The 19,311-nt window shown below is 38.2% G+C and overlaps 1 protein-coding gene across 8 annotated transcripts in view; it reads left to right on the top strand.

Moving 5' to 3' along the window:
* tshz3b (teashirt zinc finger homeobox 3b) overlaps nt 1-9,709 on the top strand; it is an 84,452-nt gene extending 74,743 nt beyond the window's left edge. For 5 of the 8 annotated variants that reach the window (XM_059992967.1, XM_059992968.1, XM_059992971.1 and 2 more), the window contains exon 3: nt 3,937-9,709. In XM_059992967.1, coding sequence (XP_059848950.1) covers nt 3,937-7,154 — 3,218 coding nt within the window. In that variant the 3' untranslated portion in view covers nt 7,155-9,709. Of the gene's footprint in view, nt 1-907; nt 1,014-3,936 lie in introns of all 8 variants that reach the window. The other 3 variants (XM_059992970.1, XM_059992969.1, XR_009516298.1) reach the window with 2 other exon arrangements.
* The last annotated feature ends 9,602 nt before the right edge of the window (nt 9,710-19,311 follow it).

Below are 19,311 nucleotides of genomic sequence, written 5' to 3'. Positions count from 1 at the left end.
GGGTTTTGGGACGTACCCTCCTTGGGCACTGTACAATTTTAATAATCTAAAATAGTAAATATGCAATTCCTTGGACAGTTGTGGTTATGCAGCTCTACGTTTAAAATGAGAAGCTGCATCAGTGTTTCTTTTTGCAATAGAGAGAATTCTCCACACCTGATGCATGCGTAGAAGTCACACCATATTCAAGACTTGCGCGAATGGTATGATGGCAGTAATTTCTGTGTAAACTGATCATGGGGGAGATCCTATTAATGAGCATTAAAAGTAAAATTGTGAAACTAATAATAAAAATAAGTTCAAACCCAACCTTTGGATAGTACTTCTCCTTAATATACATGGAAGGCAGGGGTTCCCAACTTTTTCGATGCCGCAGAGCAATACCATTAAGCAAGGGGTCCATGTACCCCAGCTGTAAGGTATCTCCATTGCCTGGCCACACAGCCTGACAGCTGAAGGCTATTGAGTTCCAGGAAGTAATATCTTTATCAATAGGCTTTCACAGGAAGATTAATAAAAAACTTAATCACTTATACTAGAAATGTGTTTGCTGTCAAATATGAAGTGGTGTTACAAGATGGATGAAGTAGGGAGTTTGACAAGAAGGGGCATCTGATTCTCAACCTTAAAGCTGTTAGAGTGGACTCATAATTGGCCAGTTACTTAAACTTGCTGGACTTGGTTATAGTCTTTTTGCTATTCTTGGTAGTCAGTTTAAGGACCACTGTAAGGAATTTGCTGTTTGCATTTTGCAAAGGATAAATGGGAGAAGGAAGAAGATGGCACATATCAATTTATTCAGTTTGAATTGAACTTCCTGAAGACAGGTTCATATTTCGTTTTGTATGAGTATTGAAAGAATTTTAGAAATCCGCAATAACAGTGCTAAATTGCTCCATTGCACTAGAGAGCGTCTACAATGTGCCTCGCTGTGGATGCTGCCCGTTTGCATGAGTGGTACCATTTCTGCCTTTGAATTAGAAACGGAGGGATAACCACGGTAAACAGCCACGGTAAGTTGAGATGAGGCTATAAGCGTTAACCACAGAACTGTGGTTGTGTCTGAAGAGAATGACCACTGGGTTAGTGTCGGGAGAATTGGTTTGGGCCCCCTCTCCCTGTAGCCTTAGCATGTAGAAACCAGACTACAGTACAGACACTGGACTGATAGTTTCAAAATCCATCCGGGTGACTGACAGGTTGGTGGATTTTCTTACCGGTTTGCTTACAGTTCACCTGGGGGAAAATATTCAGATGCCAAACACTGTGAGAAAGGTAACTTAAAGCTACTCCAGCTATATATTCCTTAACCAAGTGTCTCCAAAATCTCACATACAATATGAGTTAGGACCTGCATGGAACATAATACAGTGGACAATGGACTCAAGCTTCCATGTCTCCTCAGAGGAGTGACTAGTACCACAGAAACATTTCCTACATGACAGGCTTTTGTTAAAATTCTTTGTGAGCCCACCCCAAGAAAAAATAATATGTGCATAACAGTATCACTTTGCCAAGAATATCATTTAGCTGACACCAAATGTTTTCAAAATAGGGTCCGCAAGCTCCCAGAGATGCAAAGAGTCCAGTTTCCAAGCACTAAGGATATAACATTAAATTCTATGATCCAAGGGATATAGTGATCAACTGTTTCTGTTTTGATAGTAGTGTATTTCTTTGAGTGGCTGAATTGGTTTGTTAGCAATTAGCGTTCATTGCTAGATTCACTTTGCTTCATCCTGAGGTTGTGTTGGTTGTTAATGCAAACAATACATTTTCCTGTACATTTGATAAATAAATGGATTTGAATCTAACATTTTTAAGAAACCTCTGATTATATGTGTGTCTATTTGCAAGTTATGAGAATGTTCTCATCGTGTCATGGGACTGTGCCAGTGTTTCTGGCTGCCCTTTAGTGTACTCACAGGGTGTCTCTGAACATTTGTCACTTTGACAGGGATTTCCTTGGAGTCTGTCAATATTTGAAAGTGGTTGCAAAATATCTCAGTATTTTTAGAGGTGTTAATGTGTTCAGAACTAACACTGGTCATAAAGATGCCTGACTATTAACAAGAGATCTCAAAAATATGTGACTATTTTCATTGGTCCAACTGCATACAGTCAGTCCCTGAAATGTATCAATATCTACAGGAGGAATCATTGGAAGGGTTGGACGCTGTGGAAGCCCATAGATTTCCATGGAATGGACAACCCATGATACCCATATGGTGTGAAATCTTCAGAGATTGCCTAAAATATTCCAACAATGGGTTAACTTTCATTTTTAGCTATCTGAACTATCCTGCCAAGTATTTTTTTCTGATTTGGGCCCCTTTTGTGTATGTATGTTTTTTTTGTGCTGCTGACTGTCTCATTGATGTGTTTTCCACACTGTATTTCCTGTCCTAGTTCAGACCAGAGTTTAAGAGAATGGAACACTCCTTCTTCATCATCATTTCTGCTCCCAGATTTAAACAATAATCATTTGGAAAACTGGTCTTTAGTTTTTGAATCCTTTGATGACCTGATTCTTTGTACAGTTCTATGGTTTGGTCATTGATGATGCATGAAAACAATTCTCTCAGCGGTGCCCTAAATGATTACTGTACGACTGACCTGTTGGAATATAATGGGGAAAAAAATTGCAAAACAGCAAAAAATGTTGCTATTCCAATTTCTGGGGGAGGTGTCTGATTTGTTGCTTGGCTCATGTATGATGCTAGTATTTGCAGTGATTAATCACTGTTTTCTCACATGCTGTTTCTGCTAGTTTAAATTGGATGATGACATCATTTTGTTGGCACATACAGATTCTTCCAAACAACTGTTCAAATCAGAACCTTTCCTTTTCCTCTTCACAGTTTTGCTTGTGAATTGCAGAGGTTTATTTAATTCCAATGAAATGGGCTCTAATTTACTGAACTAATTATGAAATGCGAATTATTTTTACATTAAATGATCTTACATTCAGTTGTGATATTTCTTTTTAAATTGCCACTAATGTTGAAAAATCAAACCAGGAATGTAAAGCCATGTTAGATAAACAACATACATTTTCATACACCTCGCTCCTCTCATGGGTTTTCAGTAGCATTTTATAAATTTATTCAAAGAAAATTACTGCAGCATGAAAACATCAAATCTTATACCAAAACTTGGCAATCTTGTTATTGTCATATTTTCCAAAAGCTTTTTTTCTAAACCCATTTCTGACATCTGCAGGCATGCATGCATTTCACTGTTTTGACAGAGTGAAAGTCTGATTAAAATGATGCACACTTAAATGTCAGTGGGTCGAAAGTAACATTCTTCCATAAACCTGTATGTAGCAGTGATTAGTCAGTACAGAATTTTTCACCCATCTGTTCTTCCATAGTAGAATTTTGAAGTATAGAAGGGCAGATATGGATATAACTCTCTTATTTCTTCATGGTTTTGAAATTGGAATCCCAAATGCAGGTAGTCAATCTATATTCAGTATTTCAAGCTGTGTTTTAACTGTAGTGTTTGAAATTGACTAAGATTTAAAAAGCAGAAATTTATAATGGGTACAAAATTTGAATTGTGAATGTCTGCTTGGAAATGCATTCGGGGTAGAAGAAGCACAAGACGTATTAATTGACAGACAGGAACTGCTGTCTCAGAGGTTGATACATGTAATTTATTACTTTTGAAATGAATGCCACCTCCAGAATTTGCTTCATTAATTTCAAATTTAGTTTTAATTTCAAGCTGTTGCCCCATGAGAAGAATAAGGTGGCAAATCACATTTGAAGAGACGATTTTATGTACCCAAGAAACACTACATTTTAAGTGTCTAACTTTGCAACAGATGTTACCAGTTATGATGTTTGGCCATATTTAATTTTGATCCACACAAGCAGCAATTAACTTAAAACTGTTCTCTCTTTCTCCCTTTTTCTTCTTTTAATACAGCTTATGTTTCAGACGAACTGAAGGCAGCAGTATTAGGAGACGAGGAAGCTGAAGCCAATGAGTCCGGAGCTGATGGGGAATCATCTTCAAAGTACATGTGCAATGAGCAGGAATTTAGCAAGGAATCTCCCAGCTACCACGACTCTCCAGCTGCTGAGTTTTCCAGTCAGGAGATGGACAGCACGTCACACGTCAGCGAAACCAGTGATCGATTGGCAGACTTTGAGAACAACTCCATAAAGAATGAAGATGAATGTAAGGAGGGCGGTGGGCCACCTGAAGAAGGCGGAGTGCAGGATAGCTTAGAACAAATGAAAGCAATATATAACAATATCCTATCGAATTCCTACTGGTCGTCTCTGAGTCTGGGGCTCAACCAGCCAAGCGAGCCGGTGACAAATGGCGGCAGCAGTAGCAGCAGCAGCAGCAGCAGTAGTAGCAGCAGTTGTGAGAGCGGCAGCTTCGACTGGCATCAGTCCGCCATGTCCAAGACATTGCAGCAAGTCTCCCAGAGCCGGTTTATGCAGGAGCCGAGCCTCTTCAGCACAGTACAGTTGTACAGACAGAGCAGCAAGCTCTATGGGTCCATATTCAGCGGGGCCAGCAAATTCCGCTGTAAAGACTGCAGCGCCGCCTATGACACCTTGGTGGAGCTGACCGTGCACATGAATGAAACTGGACACTACCGAGACGAAAACAATGAAACTGACAATAACAATCCTAAAAAGTGGTCCAAGCCCCGTAAGCGCTCATTGTTGGAGATGGAGGGAAAGGAAGATGCACAGAAGGTTCTAAAATGCATGTACTGTGGCCATTCATTTGAGTCTCTTCAGGACTTAAGTGTGCACATGATCAAAACTAAACACTATCAGAAAGTGCCTCTGAAGGAACCCGTGACACCAATTTCCACAAAAGTTCTCCCTTCCACCAGGAAAAGGCCGCTGCTTGAGCTTGAGTTGCCAAGTTCTCCAGAATCCACAGGTGGCACACCAAAAACATCATTCTCTGACACAAGTGATACACTACAGAAATCTTCAAATCCTTATGTCACACCAAATAACCGCTATGGACACCAGAATGGTGCCAGCTATGCCTGGCAGTTTGAGGCAAGGAAATCTCAAATTCTCAAGTGTATGGAGTGTGGGAGCTCTCATGATACTCTGCAGGAACTGACTGCACATATGATGGTGACTGGACATTTTGTTAAAGTGACCAATTCTGCAATCAAGAAGGGGAAGCAGATGGTTGAAGCACCTCAGACACCAACTCCAACACCAGTATCAGCTATCCTAGAAGATAAAGTCCAGTCTGTTCCTCTAGCAGCAAGTGCTTTCACATCATCACTAAGTACCCCCACCAGCGTCTCACCAAAATTGAACCTTGAAGTGAAAAGGGAAGTTGAAAAAGATTCTGAAAGTGATGAAGACAAAGTCAAAGAGAAAGAAAAACTCTGTGAGGAGGAGGAAAAGTATGACATCTCCTCCAAATATCAGTATCTAACAGAAGAAGACCTGGAAGAAAATCCGAAAGGGGGCCTAGACATCCTAAAGTCTTTAGAAAATACAGTGACCTCTGCTATTAATAAAGCTCAGAATGGGACTCCGAGCTGGAGTGGCTATCCCAGTATTCATGCTGCCTATCAGCTTCCTAATATAATGAAGCTACCATTTGGGTCATCAGGTAAGAATACACAATTGAAACCAGCATATAGCAACATAGATGGCATGGCCTCTCCAAAGAGCCAGCCACTGGTTTCACCACCCAGCAGCCAGAACTCTCCTGTACCAAAAAACAACTTCCACGCTATGGAAGAGCTAGTGAAGAAAGTCACAGAGAAGGTAGCAAAAACTGAAGAGAAAAGTAAAGAGCCAGAGAATAAACTGTCCCGGCTGAAACATGGGACACCTTCACCGTGTGGCAGCGAAGCAGGCGAACAACAAAAGTGTGAGTCTTCGAAAGACCCAGGTCCCAAGAGCCATGAAAGTGTTTCCAACAATCAGAAGGACACTGCTAAAGAGAGCCCGTCAAAGGATCATTTAGAGAATGGTACAGAGGCCTTAAAACTCACTACAAATAATACGTGCACCAGCACTGCAATTATTACAGATCACCCTCCCGAACAACCTTTCGTTAATCCATTAAGTGCATTGCAGTCCGTTATGAATGTTCATTTGGGGAAAGCAGCTAAACCTGCATTGCCTACCCTGGACCCTATGAGCATGTTGTACAAAATGAGTAATAGCTTGGCAGAAAAGGCTGCTGTGGCCACGCCAATTCTGCAGGCCAAGAAAGCAGAGCCCGTGGACCGTTATTTTTATCATGTCAGCAGTGACCAGCCTATTGATTTGACGAAAGCCAAGAGTGACAAAAGTGGTTCTTTGGGTTCAGTGCTTTTGTCATCCACATCCCCATCGTCAACATCTTCTTCATCCACCGTGACAACAGCAAAGACATCTGCAGTCGTGTCATTCATGTCACATTCGCCGCTACGCGAGAATGCCTTGTCAGATATATCTGACATGCTGAAAAACCTGACAGGAAGTCACACATCAAAATCTTCTACACCTACGAGCATTTCAGACAAATCCGAGGTGGATGGTAGCACGATGGAGGAGCCAGAGGAGATTTCGCCAGCTCAGAAACGCAAAGGTCGGCAGTCAAACTGGAACCCACAGCATTTACTTATACTGCAGGCCCAGTTTGCAGCCAGCCTGAGACAAACCACAGATGGCAAGTTCATTATGTCGGACCTCAGCCCACAGGAAAGAATGCACATCTCAAGGTTTACAGGACTCTCCATGACAACAATCAGCCACTGGTTAGCCAATGTCAAGTATCAGCTTCGAAGGACAGGGGGAACAAAATTTCTTAAAAACCTGGACTCTGGTCATCCAGTGTTTTTTTGTAATGATTGTGCATCACAGATCAGAACTCCTTCTACCTATATCAGTCACTTAGAATCACACTTAGGCTTCAGGTTACGAGACTTATCCAAACTTTCTAGTGAACAGATAAGCAGCCAGGTTACACATGCAAAGCTGCCCTCTGAAAAATCGGTGTTGCCATCTCAAGATGATGAGACTGGTATAACCTTCCAGTGCAAACTCTGTAATCGGACTTTTGCCAGTAAGCACGCAGTTAAACTGCATCTCAGTAAAACTCATGGCAAATCACCAGAGGACCATCTTCTGTACGTTATAGAGCTAGAGAAACAGTAGCATTTACTTTAGTAGCCCTAACTGTTTGCTTTGAGGACAACTCTGAAAGAAGCCTTAAAGCTACTGTAACAACTCTTGGCACATGTTCTTGATTTATTACAGAGTAGCACTCTGATCTGAACTCTTTTATATAACTGTACAGTGTTTAATGGAAGCACGTAATCAGCAATTGTTACTGGTTGATTACAAGGGTAAAAATGGTAAGTGTTTGGAATTTTGTGTAAATTGGATTTAGTTGCTATGTATCGTTCAGATGCATTAAGCTGCATGCGTAATGGACAATTTAGTTAAGCATTTAATACTGAACCTGGTGCACTTTCTCATGTGACTTAAGTGTGCTGGTGTTTCTCAGCCTTTAACCTTTAACCCTCTGAGCACTGCTGAAGCACTTCTGCATTAAGTTGCAAAAACAAATTGGCTGCATTCTTATTTTTCAGATCACTGATTGAAAGTCATTATTAAAACGACTATCTGCATTGGTCTTTATTCAGTTCTTTGTCACGATCTTTGTGCAGATGACATTACACAATATAATTTTCAAATGTATTATTTAATAGAAGTGAACCAACCATGTTCAGAGCTCAAATGAATAGGCATTGCTCGAAGGGTTAATAAAATTTAAAAAAAACAACTTGTACTGTATTCCTTCAACAGTAATATACAAAATCCTTCAAAAGGTTTATGCTATGAGATCCTGCTACAAATGTAAAAAGGCATTCCATGATGTAACCTCCTTTACTTATTTATGAGCACTCTCACTTGTTATTTTAATGATCATCATGTGTAGAATGCCTTTGATTGGTAAGTTTTGTTCTGCCTAATTATCCTCCCATGATTCCCTACTGCATCTTTATATTTTGGCATATAAAAGGTAACCCGTGGTTACCAGCACACTGAGTGAGTCTGTTCATCTCCATTTTTTTTTCAGTTAATTTGCAGAAATAACTGACAGCTGACACCATACACGAATATATGTATAAAATAGGCATGTAAACAGCACAGATAGTGAAATGCACTCTGTGCCCTGTTTTGTTGCTGGAACTGAAACACCGTTATTGTCATTCACATAACTTTTTTAACTGCACCATTAAAACATTTTACAATAATTTTGTGTTGTTTCCACACTATAGTCCACATTTAGGGTGCTACAGGTAACAAGCACATTGCCAGTGAAGATATTACATATTCCAAGCTGGAGTTTGAGTGGGATTATGGCCCTGTCAGGCAAAGGTTTTGCTCAAAACATTACTTGTCAGATAACTAGAGCACTTACAGAGAGATGCTTTAGGGGTTAGCACCTTTCGAAAGGCCTTAATTCACAGGTGCGCGAAGAAGACCTAACTGTAACCCCACCCAAGGACTAGCTTGTCCCCACAACATGTATATCTTCTAGCCGTCACATTCACCCAGTATCTTAAAATAACATTTGTGATAAATGTGCAATTTACCTAATTTATGGCACTATGATGTGCTCAGGGCTACATACAAGATGAAAATCTGAAATGGAGCTTGAACAGTGCACTTCACAACAAGAAATCAATATGCCATGGCTTAGAGAGCTATCTGCTAAGATAAAATTAGCAGAAACCATCTACCAAGGAACATCAGTCCTGTCTGTGACCACAGAGTGGTTATAGTAAACCAAAGGATAACTTAATAAAGGATTAGTAACTCACAAACAAAACTACCAACATTTGTGCATGCAGTCTCAGTTTTTGTAATAATATTTTATGTCCTGTACATAATGATCTTTTCAATGATCTTGACTTTGTCCCAGTCAACTGTCTCTTTTGCAGGCGATGCACCAGCTCTGGATGACAGGGAGCCATGAGTTATTTTTAAAAATTGGGCATAATCTAAAGTCACCATACCCAGCAAGCTTGACTATGATACTAACAAACATCTAATGAGTGGTTACTTGATGAAAAACCATGAAGCTGATTGAAACTTCAGGATTGCTTCTTGCAATTGTTCCCCTCTTTTGTATGTGATTTGTGTTGCTCAAGAAGCATAGAGATTTCTCTGAAATTCTTCCCTCTCCTCTTTACCAGAAACACTATATATACTGGACAGCTTTCACAATCAGCTTAAACGTTTAATCCCACCTTTGTATTTCCTGGACTTTAAATGGATTTTTAATTGTCACCTGCTTTCCATGGTCAAATGCAATGGCTATACACACTGTGCATATATTCTGTACATGTTAACAGGCGAATTCTGGTTGTTTTATATATTTGAGAATTTAATTACACAGTTTCTAGGTTTCTGCTGAGCCGTGTTCTTAAACATGTAAAACAGGAGCGGTAGCTGCAATTAACCTGAGTATTAAATTCAGAAAGTAGCTGCAATTTGAATTCCATGTAAAGTCAACATTGTCATCTTAATTTCCTTAAAATTGTTTATTTAAATTTTGTTACAATGTCGACATTTTTTCTACTGAAAATATTTTATATGTTAACATAATCGATTATTGTACAAAAGCACTCTGGACCACTGCAACAAAGAACAGTGTATGAATGTAACAGGATACAATAAAAAGAAATATACATGTTGCAAAAACCAACGTAGGAATTCCATCCACTCATAAAAAGTGTGGCCAATCTGAGTGGTGATTATTGGTTAATGCCATTCATCTTGTGTCTGTGTGTTCATGTGTCTGTATATACACCCTGTCCAATGAAAACATTACCACATGACATTGTCCATATTTTAGCTTGGAAATTTATAATTTACTCAGAGATATAGCATGATAGCAGAGCCTTCCAGCCCAAGGAGCCTGCACTGCCCAGTTATACCCAATTAACCTACTAATCCGTAAACCTTTGGAATGTCGGAGGAACTGGAGCTCCCGGGGAAATCCATGCAGACTTAACAAATTCCTTACAGACTGCGGCGGAATTGAACCTGGGCCTCTGGTGTTGTAAAGCATTACGCCAACTGCACGCTACCATGCCGCCCGCATGAAAGGAAAATATAATTTAAGCATTTATACACATAAAAATTACTGCACACTCACAGAAAATTGTTCAAAGCTTTAAAGTAATAGCATTTCAATTGTGGATAAATTGCTAATGCAATTAGCAGAAAGCCCACAGCTGAAGTGAACTTTGCAGCCACTTTCACCAATGAGGAATCACAATTGGACAATACTGACGATCTGTTATTATCTAGTTATTACGCAGCTATGGAGGCTATCTATACCAAATGATCAGCAGGGGGCTGGAAACAATGATATCTGTTATAGGTCAAGGACTCTCACAGTGGAACTAAATGACCCAGTGCCAAAAGCAGCTGGATTCTGCAAGGTCAAAGGTATTTATCTTCAAAAACTCGTGTTAATTAATGCAGTGTAAAAACACATAACATTAACACAAGGCACAACAAATGAAAGGTTTTCCATTAAAGTGCTGGCGAGCCAGTGGAATGGGAGAGCTGCAAGGAAATTCCCAGCCTTTGCATGAATACATCTTTAATTGTTAGCTCTCGTTTTCATTATTGTGCAACCTCAGACTGCGTTTTCACACTCTAGGGTATTGTGCATTGAATATCAGTTAGGCATTCTGTCGGGCAGCAGTGATTAATATGGGATATCTTGCAAAGCCAACAATGGACTGAAAAGACAATATGCATCCAGTTATCTGTACTGTTCCGGCGGCAACCTTTCACTCTTGATAAATCAAATTTCAGAAAACTGTGTGCCAGTGATCATAGAGTTAAAGTTGGAGTCATGATTGTACTTCAGTAAATCCAGTAACGCCACAGAAGAAGAATTGGTTAAAGAGGAGTGTCGGGTATTTAATTGCACCATACTTTGCTGAACACTTATGCATTAGTCAATATGAATCCTGACCATTATCTCCTTAGGGAGATATGTAGTAGGTATGGATAATTCTGTTTAACTAAAAATCCTGGTAATGTTCTCTCTCCTGGGGCCGTGATTCAGGTTATGTCCCCAGCCATTTGCTGACCCTGAAGAAAGGGGCATTTTCAGCTAAAATGACATTTAAACTATTAAGTGTGATTACCCTCTCATTGTCAGAAGCTACAAGCTCAATACATTTGCAGAAGGGGTCATTGTACAGAAGTAGCATCACTTCAAAGAAGTGATACTTCACTGCCCTGCGTTGCAATTAATAGGGCAGGGTGAAGAGATGGCTAAGCACTGAATGATTAGTACCTTGTCAGTGTGTAATCAACATTTACTATGTTGTGTTCTGCTGTGTACATTGATAGTGAACATATAGGTGAAGAAGTGTAACGGACTCTTGCCATTGTATTATTTTATTTCACACTGCTATGAACTGCTTGGCTGAAGCAGTAAGGTCAGAATGGTTAGACTTGCAATAGGTCTATACATGCTCAGATCATGTTTTCTACATCCTTGCTGGGAAGAAAGCAATTTAAAAAATAGATAAAAAAGGTTTTGCAAATCTAGCAACTTTTACATCTTGATTATTTATCTTGCTTGTTTTAGAAGGGTGATCGATGTTGATTCCTTTAATTAAATCTAAAAAGGTTAAATGTTAATCTCAATGTTTTGAAAAAAAGGTAAAAAAAAATCAGTTCCCACTGGTTCAAATTTTATTGCAAACAAGATAAATGTTTTTCAGTGGTTCATAGCAGAGCCATGTTAAGTCGAATTAAACTATATGTCATCTATAACATTGTACTGGAAGGCAAAGATCTGAAGTTGGTCCTGTGCTATTTTAAAAGTACATAGTATTGTTACAATTAAGTGGCCTTTATATTAAGCCTGAAGAATTTGGCAGGAACATGCAGTGTCTGGACTATGCAAAGGGCTTGCTTTAAATCTATGGGTAAGTATTGAATGCAGAAGAGGAAGGTGTGTCAGGAAGCACAGTAAAATTGTCAGCTTTTCTGAAGGTACAGTCGCCTTGGTTACGCCTCAGTGGTCATGAAACGGAGTCTGCAAAAGCTGAAGGACTCAGCTCTTGAAAGCCTCATCAGGACTTGTCATCGCTCTAATGAATATCATTTAAATTGCTTTGTATATTGGAGGAGTTCGGATGTCGATTTAATTTGCGCATGTGTTTGAGTTCTTCTGCTTGGCTAGGCTAACAGAGAGTAACAGTCTAATGAAAAGTGAGTTGGTGACAGTGTGATGAGCTAGATCCCAATCAGACGTCTTTGAAGGGTTATTTTGACAGAGTATAGAAGTCAAGAAAGTAGAATTAAAAGAGGATGCATTGATTTCTGGTGTTCCCCCCCCCACATATTTCTCTGTTAACCTCCCCCCAATCCATGTGGAATCAAGACTTGTTTTAATTCTCATTATTTCCAATGCTTTCACCATATCAACTGAATTTTCTGATTGTGATCAAGCACATATTGAGGTAATTATTTAGCAATATTAAAATCAAAAGTGGCCCCTCAAACTAATGATGTGACTTTCCTAAATATTCCACTCACAGCAACACATGGTTTGAATTCTTTGGTCTCAGCATGATATTTTATTGAAAATGTTTAGAGCAGACTAATGAGATGGTTTGCCATTTAGCTGGTAGCAGAAACGTCTAAAGAATAGATTCATTGTTTTTATATTATAAGTAGGTGCATATAAGCAGACATAAATATATGAGAATTCAACCTATATATTGCCTATGCTAGTCTTTTTCTCCTATTCATATTTTTTTTACATTTGTCCATGTTTATACTCATAACGTAACTGCTAAATATACAACCCAGCAATAAAATGTAAGAACATGGTTATTCTTTGAATGTTTAAAATTCTGCCCTCAATATGATGTCTTCTTGAATGTCATTATAGACAGCTCACAATACATCATGACAGAAAGCTGCACAGTGTTAATTGGACATGAAAAGATAGAATGGGAGCACTTGAAGTGTAGGGCTGCTTAGCTTACATTTTGTTTTCTATAGATTTAAGTTGCAATGATTAAAAGTTACATATTTAAAACTTGATTTTTTTTATTAACCAGAAATGACAAGAAACATTCAAACCAAAGCGGAAAGTATTGTATAAAATTGAATTTTATTTTTGCAGAGATGCTTTCCAACAATTGTTGATATTATGGTACATTAAGTAAGACCCATGGTCTTTTTAGCACTTAGCACTAGTTCTGCTTTTAATTTTGCTGAATCAGGTCAAAGTTAACAGGCACAACTTTATTTGTTATATATTTTAAGTATCTTCCAGATGACCAGTCGGGCAAACAAAACAGATTATGTAATGTGAGCTGCTAGTAACTTGGACTTCTGGGGTTCCAGATTTTGGCTTGTTATTCTATCAAACAGATAAAAAGATACCAAGCTCTTTGCAATAAACTTCTTCATAGTTTATGATATTATTATACAGTTATTTTGTTGAATATTTATGTATAATAACCAGGAATATGTTTTTGTTGGCAGTAGTAGAAAACTCTAGGTGGTTCATAGCTCAGCAGCATATATCATATTCCTTCGTATCTGCAGATCTATAGTTCCCCATATAAAATAATCATGTTACAATAGGCAGATTAAAATGGACTAGGTAAAACATTCTTCACAAGTAGCAAAGCAATGGCTGTCTGAGTCTGATCCAGTCACAGTTTGATTGGCTGGAGAATTGCTGTGAGCGTAACTAACCTAACTTACAGGTTGAAATGAAGGCAGTCTCTCAGTGCGTAATTAAATGATAAGTTCATATTCAAGGGACAATTGTAAGTTACTGAGACTGTCATAGACAACGCCAAAAATAGTCAGTCTCATGATGAATACCCTTATTAACAGCTACACTGCTCTCTGTTCATTGGATCCAGCCTGGGAATACTATGAGATGAAACCCTGTTTGTAGAGTGTGTCCCTGTAGATCATTTAAAAAGAATCTCAGGAAAGACAAGGCAGAATCTGATCCCTAATCAAAACGTGCATCTTTATAGAATTTGATAAGCGTAATATTATAATATAAGACATATTAGCCAGACATTAATTGAATTAATTTAAGCTCAAAAGCATTATTATCCACGCAAATGCAATCTTTGTATAATAAAAACATAATTTTTATGGTTTGCCAGCAATTACGTCTTAACCACATGATTGATGATTCCAGAAGGATTTCATTATTCTAATAAATTGTTTTCAAAATACATAGAATATGTCAGTTTCTTGTAATGTTGCTTTAAAACATTAGGTTTGAAATTCTAAATATTGCGGAAAATTTCTAAGATTAAGATTTCCAACAATCTAAACAACATAAAAGAATCGAAATGATTGAAAGCAGCAAGCATATTATAGCTCACACTGTTAGCCAATGAATAGTTAGTTTTTTTAAGAAAGTCAAAAGTAAGATATTTTAACTCCTTAACTACAAAAGATGCCATTTGATGCCATTGTTGCAGTCCCTGGTGCCGGGAGTACATCAAATGCAGTGGGTGTGGACTGCAGCAAAGTGACAACTAAATGGGAATCTGTAGTATATGACAATACAAGAATGAGAAAGCTAAGTACTCAAAGGATATTTACATGTTGTATGTGAACTAGATTTTCCTGATCTACATTGAAGCAAGGTCTTAAACTAAATGCTGGGTGAGTATGCTTTGGGACTAGAACATACTTAGAATAGAATTCTCCTCAACTTTTCCAAATGGCGAAGGTTTCATAAAGTTAAATTTCATTTTTTTTCTTGGAGAGTTACCTCATTATCTAGTATTGCTACTGCAACCAACAAATCATCCACATAATGCCTCAGCTATAGCTATAAGGGAGAGTGAAACAAATGGATTTAATATAATGGAAGGATTCTTTGTTATAAATTTTGTACATGATGCAACTGCATAAAAATCAGATTTTCATTCATTTTCAACCTGTTCCAAGCTAAATGTTGATAGTACAGTATTAATGTTCATTCAGCACCTGATTGCAGTTATTAATATAGGCTGAACAATGATTACAGAAATTGCAAACAAAAGTTTCATGATTTGTAATGTCTCTATTGAATATTACCTGTCACCATCTGGTATAAATTATGGGTGGGATGACGTAGGGGATATAGATGGTTAGCATATTGGAAATCATGCAGGTTGAATTTTGCCTTGAATCTGCCCGTTCACTGTGTTTCCTGTCCACTTGTTAGGCTCATGCCATTAATTTACCCAGTGTCCTACAGCCTACAAGGAAGAGCTTTTCATGTCTTCTACCATTGAATATAATCTTGTATCAGGTCCCCTTTATTGGTTGTACTCATATCCACTGGCTGACTTGCAGAATTACAAAGATCTGCATCTTCTGAGGAAGAAATTATTCCTCATCTCAGTCCAATATGCGCCACTCCTTGATCTGAGGCCATCTATACTCTCCAATCTGAATAAGTAACCTACTAATAAGTACCCCGTCATTCCCTGTGTTTCAATGCAATGGTCTCACACTTCTCGAAATTCAAGAGTCTTACAGAACTTAATATTTTAGGAAATCCCCCGCATCCTTGCAGCTAACCTCATGAAATTCTAAAGCATAAAATAGCCCAGTTGCAATCTTACCAAAGCCCTGTACAATTGCAGCAAAGCATTTACTTTAGCAAGTCAGTTTTCCCTAACAATAAAGCACAGCATATGATTTCCATTTCAAGTTGGCTTCTATTCATCATGTTTACTTTCAGCATTTGATGAACTAGCAGACTAAAGTCCCTCTGTGTACCAACCCATGGACAAGTTGGAGGCCCCAGGGTACTTCCTGATCTAAACCTGCATAAAGCCCATACATAATATAAATCACAGTTACATCTTTTCCATTTATCATGGCAGTATCTGCCTGGCCATACTTTTCTACTGCCCAGCTAGCCTCGGGTCATAAGCATGTTGCTAGGCATTTGCCCAGGTGTTTGGCTTACTGGCTTATCCTTTGAAGTGAGCCAAACCTGACACCACAGGTTGTGGCAGCTGAAATACTCATTTCACTAGTAGCTATCCCAATTGAAATCCTCTTTTTCACTTAGTTTTGCCCAAAATGATGCCAGGTCCTGGGAATGAGCAATTGCAACTCCAATCAGATCCAGGGCCTTTCACCTTTCAGGTTACAATACCAGGGTGTATCAGGTCAAGTATGGCATGTGTTAGATACAAACTAAAGCTCATACTAAGTCACCTACTAATAAATCCCATTCCTTTACCCTGCAATGCTCCCTCCTGCACCAGCCTGGTACTCTAGCAGTGTACTTGATCATCTCTGAGGGAGAGTATCTAATTAGTATCAGCTACGGTGAAGTTTAATGGTGAATTTTCTGAGAAATGTCAGAACGGCATTGGGATAATCAACTAACCACCTCTGTGCAGAAGGGGTGATGGTATATTGCTTTTGATTATGCTTTTAGATCTATAATGCAGTACAAATTTATTGAATTTGCCTGTTTTCTAGTGTTTAAACTGTGTCACAACAAGATACAAAATGGCTGTAGATAGCAGAATTATTAAAAATATGTAGAGTTGTTTTATACCAGTTTCTTATTGTTTATTCCAGTCTGTTTCTGTGTGCAAAATTCTCCAAAACAAGGTATTATTTATTCGACCTGTGGTCATAGGTAACCCAATTTCCAACATTGAATTTATGTAACACGTTATCTGAACAAAGATATTGTTCCAATATGAATTAATAATGGCTTTGAAAATCGCGTTTCCCCCACCAACTCCCTACAATCTTCCTAAAATTGCAGAGTGGCAAATTGTAAAAGAATATTTTGCATACAATACTCAGCACCCCTAATCTCCTGACTTTGCCAGATGGTTCAATTTCAGATTTTTTTCTGAGTAATTTGACTGACAGCATTTTTATACCGTTATTTTATTCAAGCAAAGAAAATAATTTTCATTTATTAGAGAGGAAGATTTTCAAGAAGCCATTCAAATTTTAAAAAGCTGTCAGGTCTCCAGTGTTCAGTTGCTTCAACACTAGTTATTTTTTTCAAACCACGATACAGAGTGGGATCCAGTTGCAGATGGGGTAATGTGTCTCGGATCTTTGTTGCGTGACTGTTAATTATCGAGTGTAAAACCGAACTAATACAAAACACCATCTCCTCAAGGTCATACCTTTATTTACTGACAAATCAAAACAAATTTACAATGCAAATATGTTGAAAAGATTTGTTGTTTATTACAACAGCTATTACTGCGATCATTCCACAATTACTAACTTCCCTTTCCAATGCAGAATTGGTTATTTAGTTGCAGATGTGTAATTACCTGCAACTGTAATTGGATCCCTACAGTATGGATTCACTCAGAAGACACCATGTATAGGAAAAACAATGCACATTTCAGAAAAAAGTAAACAACACTAGCTTTCAGTTTAAGCAGATTCATCTTCTGTGACAAAGGTGAACCAATCTGGTCAAAAATATTGCACATGGTCAGAATAATAATTCATATAATTTTGTTTTACATATATTCACTATTCATTATAGAGTGTCATAAATCATTATTTATCCAGCCGATATGTAGGCCTCCACTGCATTGCTTCTTTCTGCATGATTTGACCTAGGTCAGAAATCCATGGAAAATAACCTTTAATATGTTCTAAACGACCAGTTTGTAAAATTCAAATTGCACGGACACACATGGAAAATCTGGGAGTATTTTTGTAAGTGCAGTAATGTGGAAAGAGCCTTTCACAAACTAAATTCAAAATGTGATCGTACAATAAACCTGTGAGCTTAGTCAGGGAAACAGACATAGCTCCATAGCAGCAGCAGCTAGTCTACACAAATAAGCATGTTGCACAATAAATACCAGTCATTGCTTTAATTAGGAATTCAATTGCAGTTGGAAACCACTTGCCTCCAGTGAGATTATACCATTTAACATTTCTATTAACATTTTTAATCGTTCTTCTTCATTTTAATTTACCCTGCTGTGTTTTCATCAACACAAGTAAAACCTCTTGTTTTCTCTTTTGAAAACGTTAATAGTGTGAGAAAATTACTGTCTGGATTTTGTTTTAAAAAAGAGAAATCATTGATGGAGGTACACATTGGACTTGTATGTCACATATGCTCATGATGTGCTGCTACTTTATTTCTAGTTCTGGCATAGGGAGAGGTTGTCGGGCAGAGAGGGGATTCAAGGAAGTCCTCCAAGCTCCCTTGAAGAAGTGCAATGTCCTCAGTAACTCCTCAGTATCTCTGACCCTTAACCACGAGGGATGGAGCATTTAGGAAAGGAATGAGAACTTTAAGTTTGTTTACATTAGCAGATAATTCATCCAAAGCAAGAGTCACACGCTGTCACACACTCTATGATTTCCTCAGCAGACCACAGCAAGTATACAACTGGCCTTGGGTTTTATTTCCTCCTGGCATTTCTGCTGTTTTCTAAAGTTTAATTATTTTTCCGATTTGCTTTTGTGTGTTTTACTAATATTCAGCATGTTATTCTGTGGGAATTGATCTGAGCTTCAAGACCATGTTATTTTTAACCCCACTACCATCTAGAAAAGTCATAAGTTCTTGAAACTCAATTTTCAAGAAGTTCTGTCTGTAAGCAGTTGGAAGACCGCCTTACGAGATATCCATCCATTTACCCTGCCACCCATGATCCATGATTCGCCATTTCTGTGGAAGAGTCTGCAGTTGCAACATTTCCTACAACAGCCATCTCAGAACCAAAAAGAAACAGAGTGCAAGTAATTTATCCCAAATTCCAAGGGACTACCTAAGGAAATAGAAAATATACTACTTCTAACACAAATGTGAAAAATAACTCACAATAAATTGCAGAAATATATAATTTCAAGCAGTTTTAAAATTGGTATAGACATGCCAGGATGTTAAGAAGAACGTGAAAGGACAACAGGGCCAGAAGAAATCCAAACATGACAAAAGAATAAAGTAATTTACAAAAGGTTGACTTTGGCGGCACAGAAGTACTGTGTCGCGCCAATTGCTTTTGTAACCATTGAAGTAAGACTAGAGAATAAGAATTTCAACAAAGACAAAGGTCTCACTCTAAGTAAAAACTGGAATATGGAACAACAACATCCCTGATGAAGATGGCAGAGTTGGTCATCAAAACTTCAGTTATAATTGCCACTTGGACCCAACTGGAAGCCTGAGAAGATTTTATGCTTGCAAAGAGATTGAAATTCTTGCATTGGTTACTTTCAGTGAACAGGAGGTTAAAAAACAATTAATGCAATAGCTAACGTTAGC

The sequence above is a fragment of the Hypanus sabinus genome, chromosome 17 (assembly GCF_030144855.1).
Source record: "Hypanus sabinus isolate sHypSab1 chromosome 17, sHypSab1.hap1, whole genome shotgun sequence".
NCBI lineage: Eukaryota > Metazoa > Chordata > Chondrichthyes > Myliobatiformes > Dasyatidae > Hypanus > Hypanus sabinus.
Note: the sequence above shows the minus strand (reverse complement) of the source record. Positions and strands in the feature narration are given on the sequence as shown.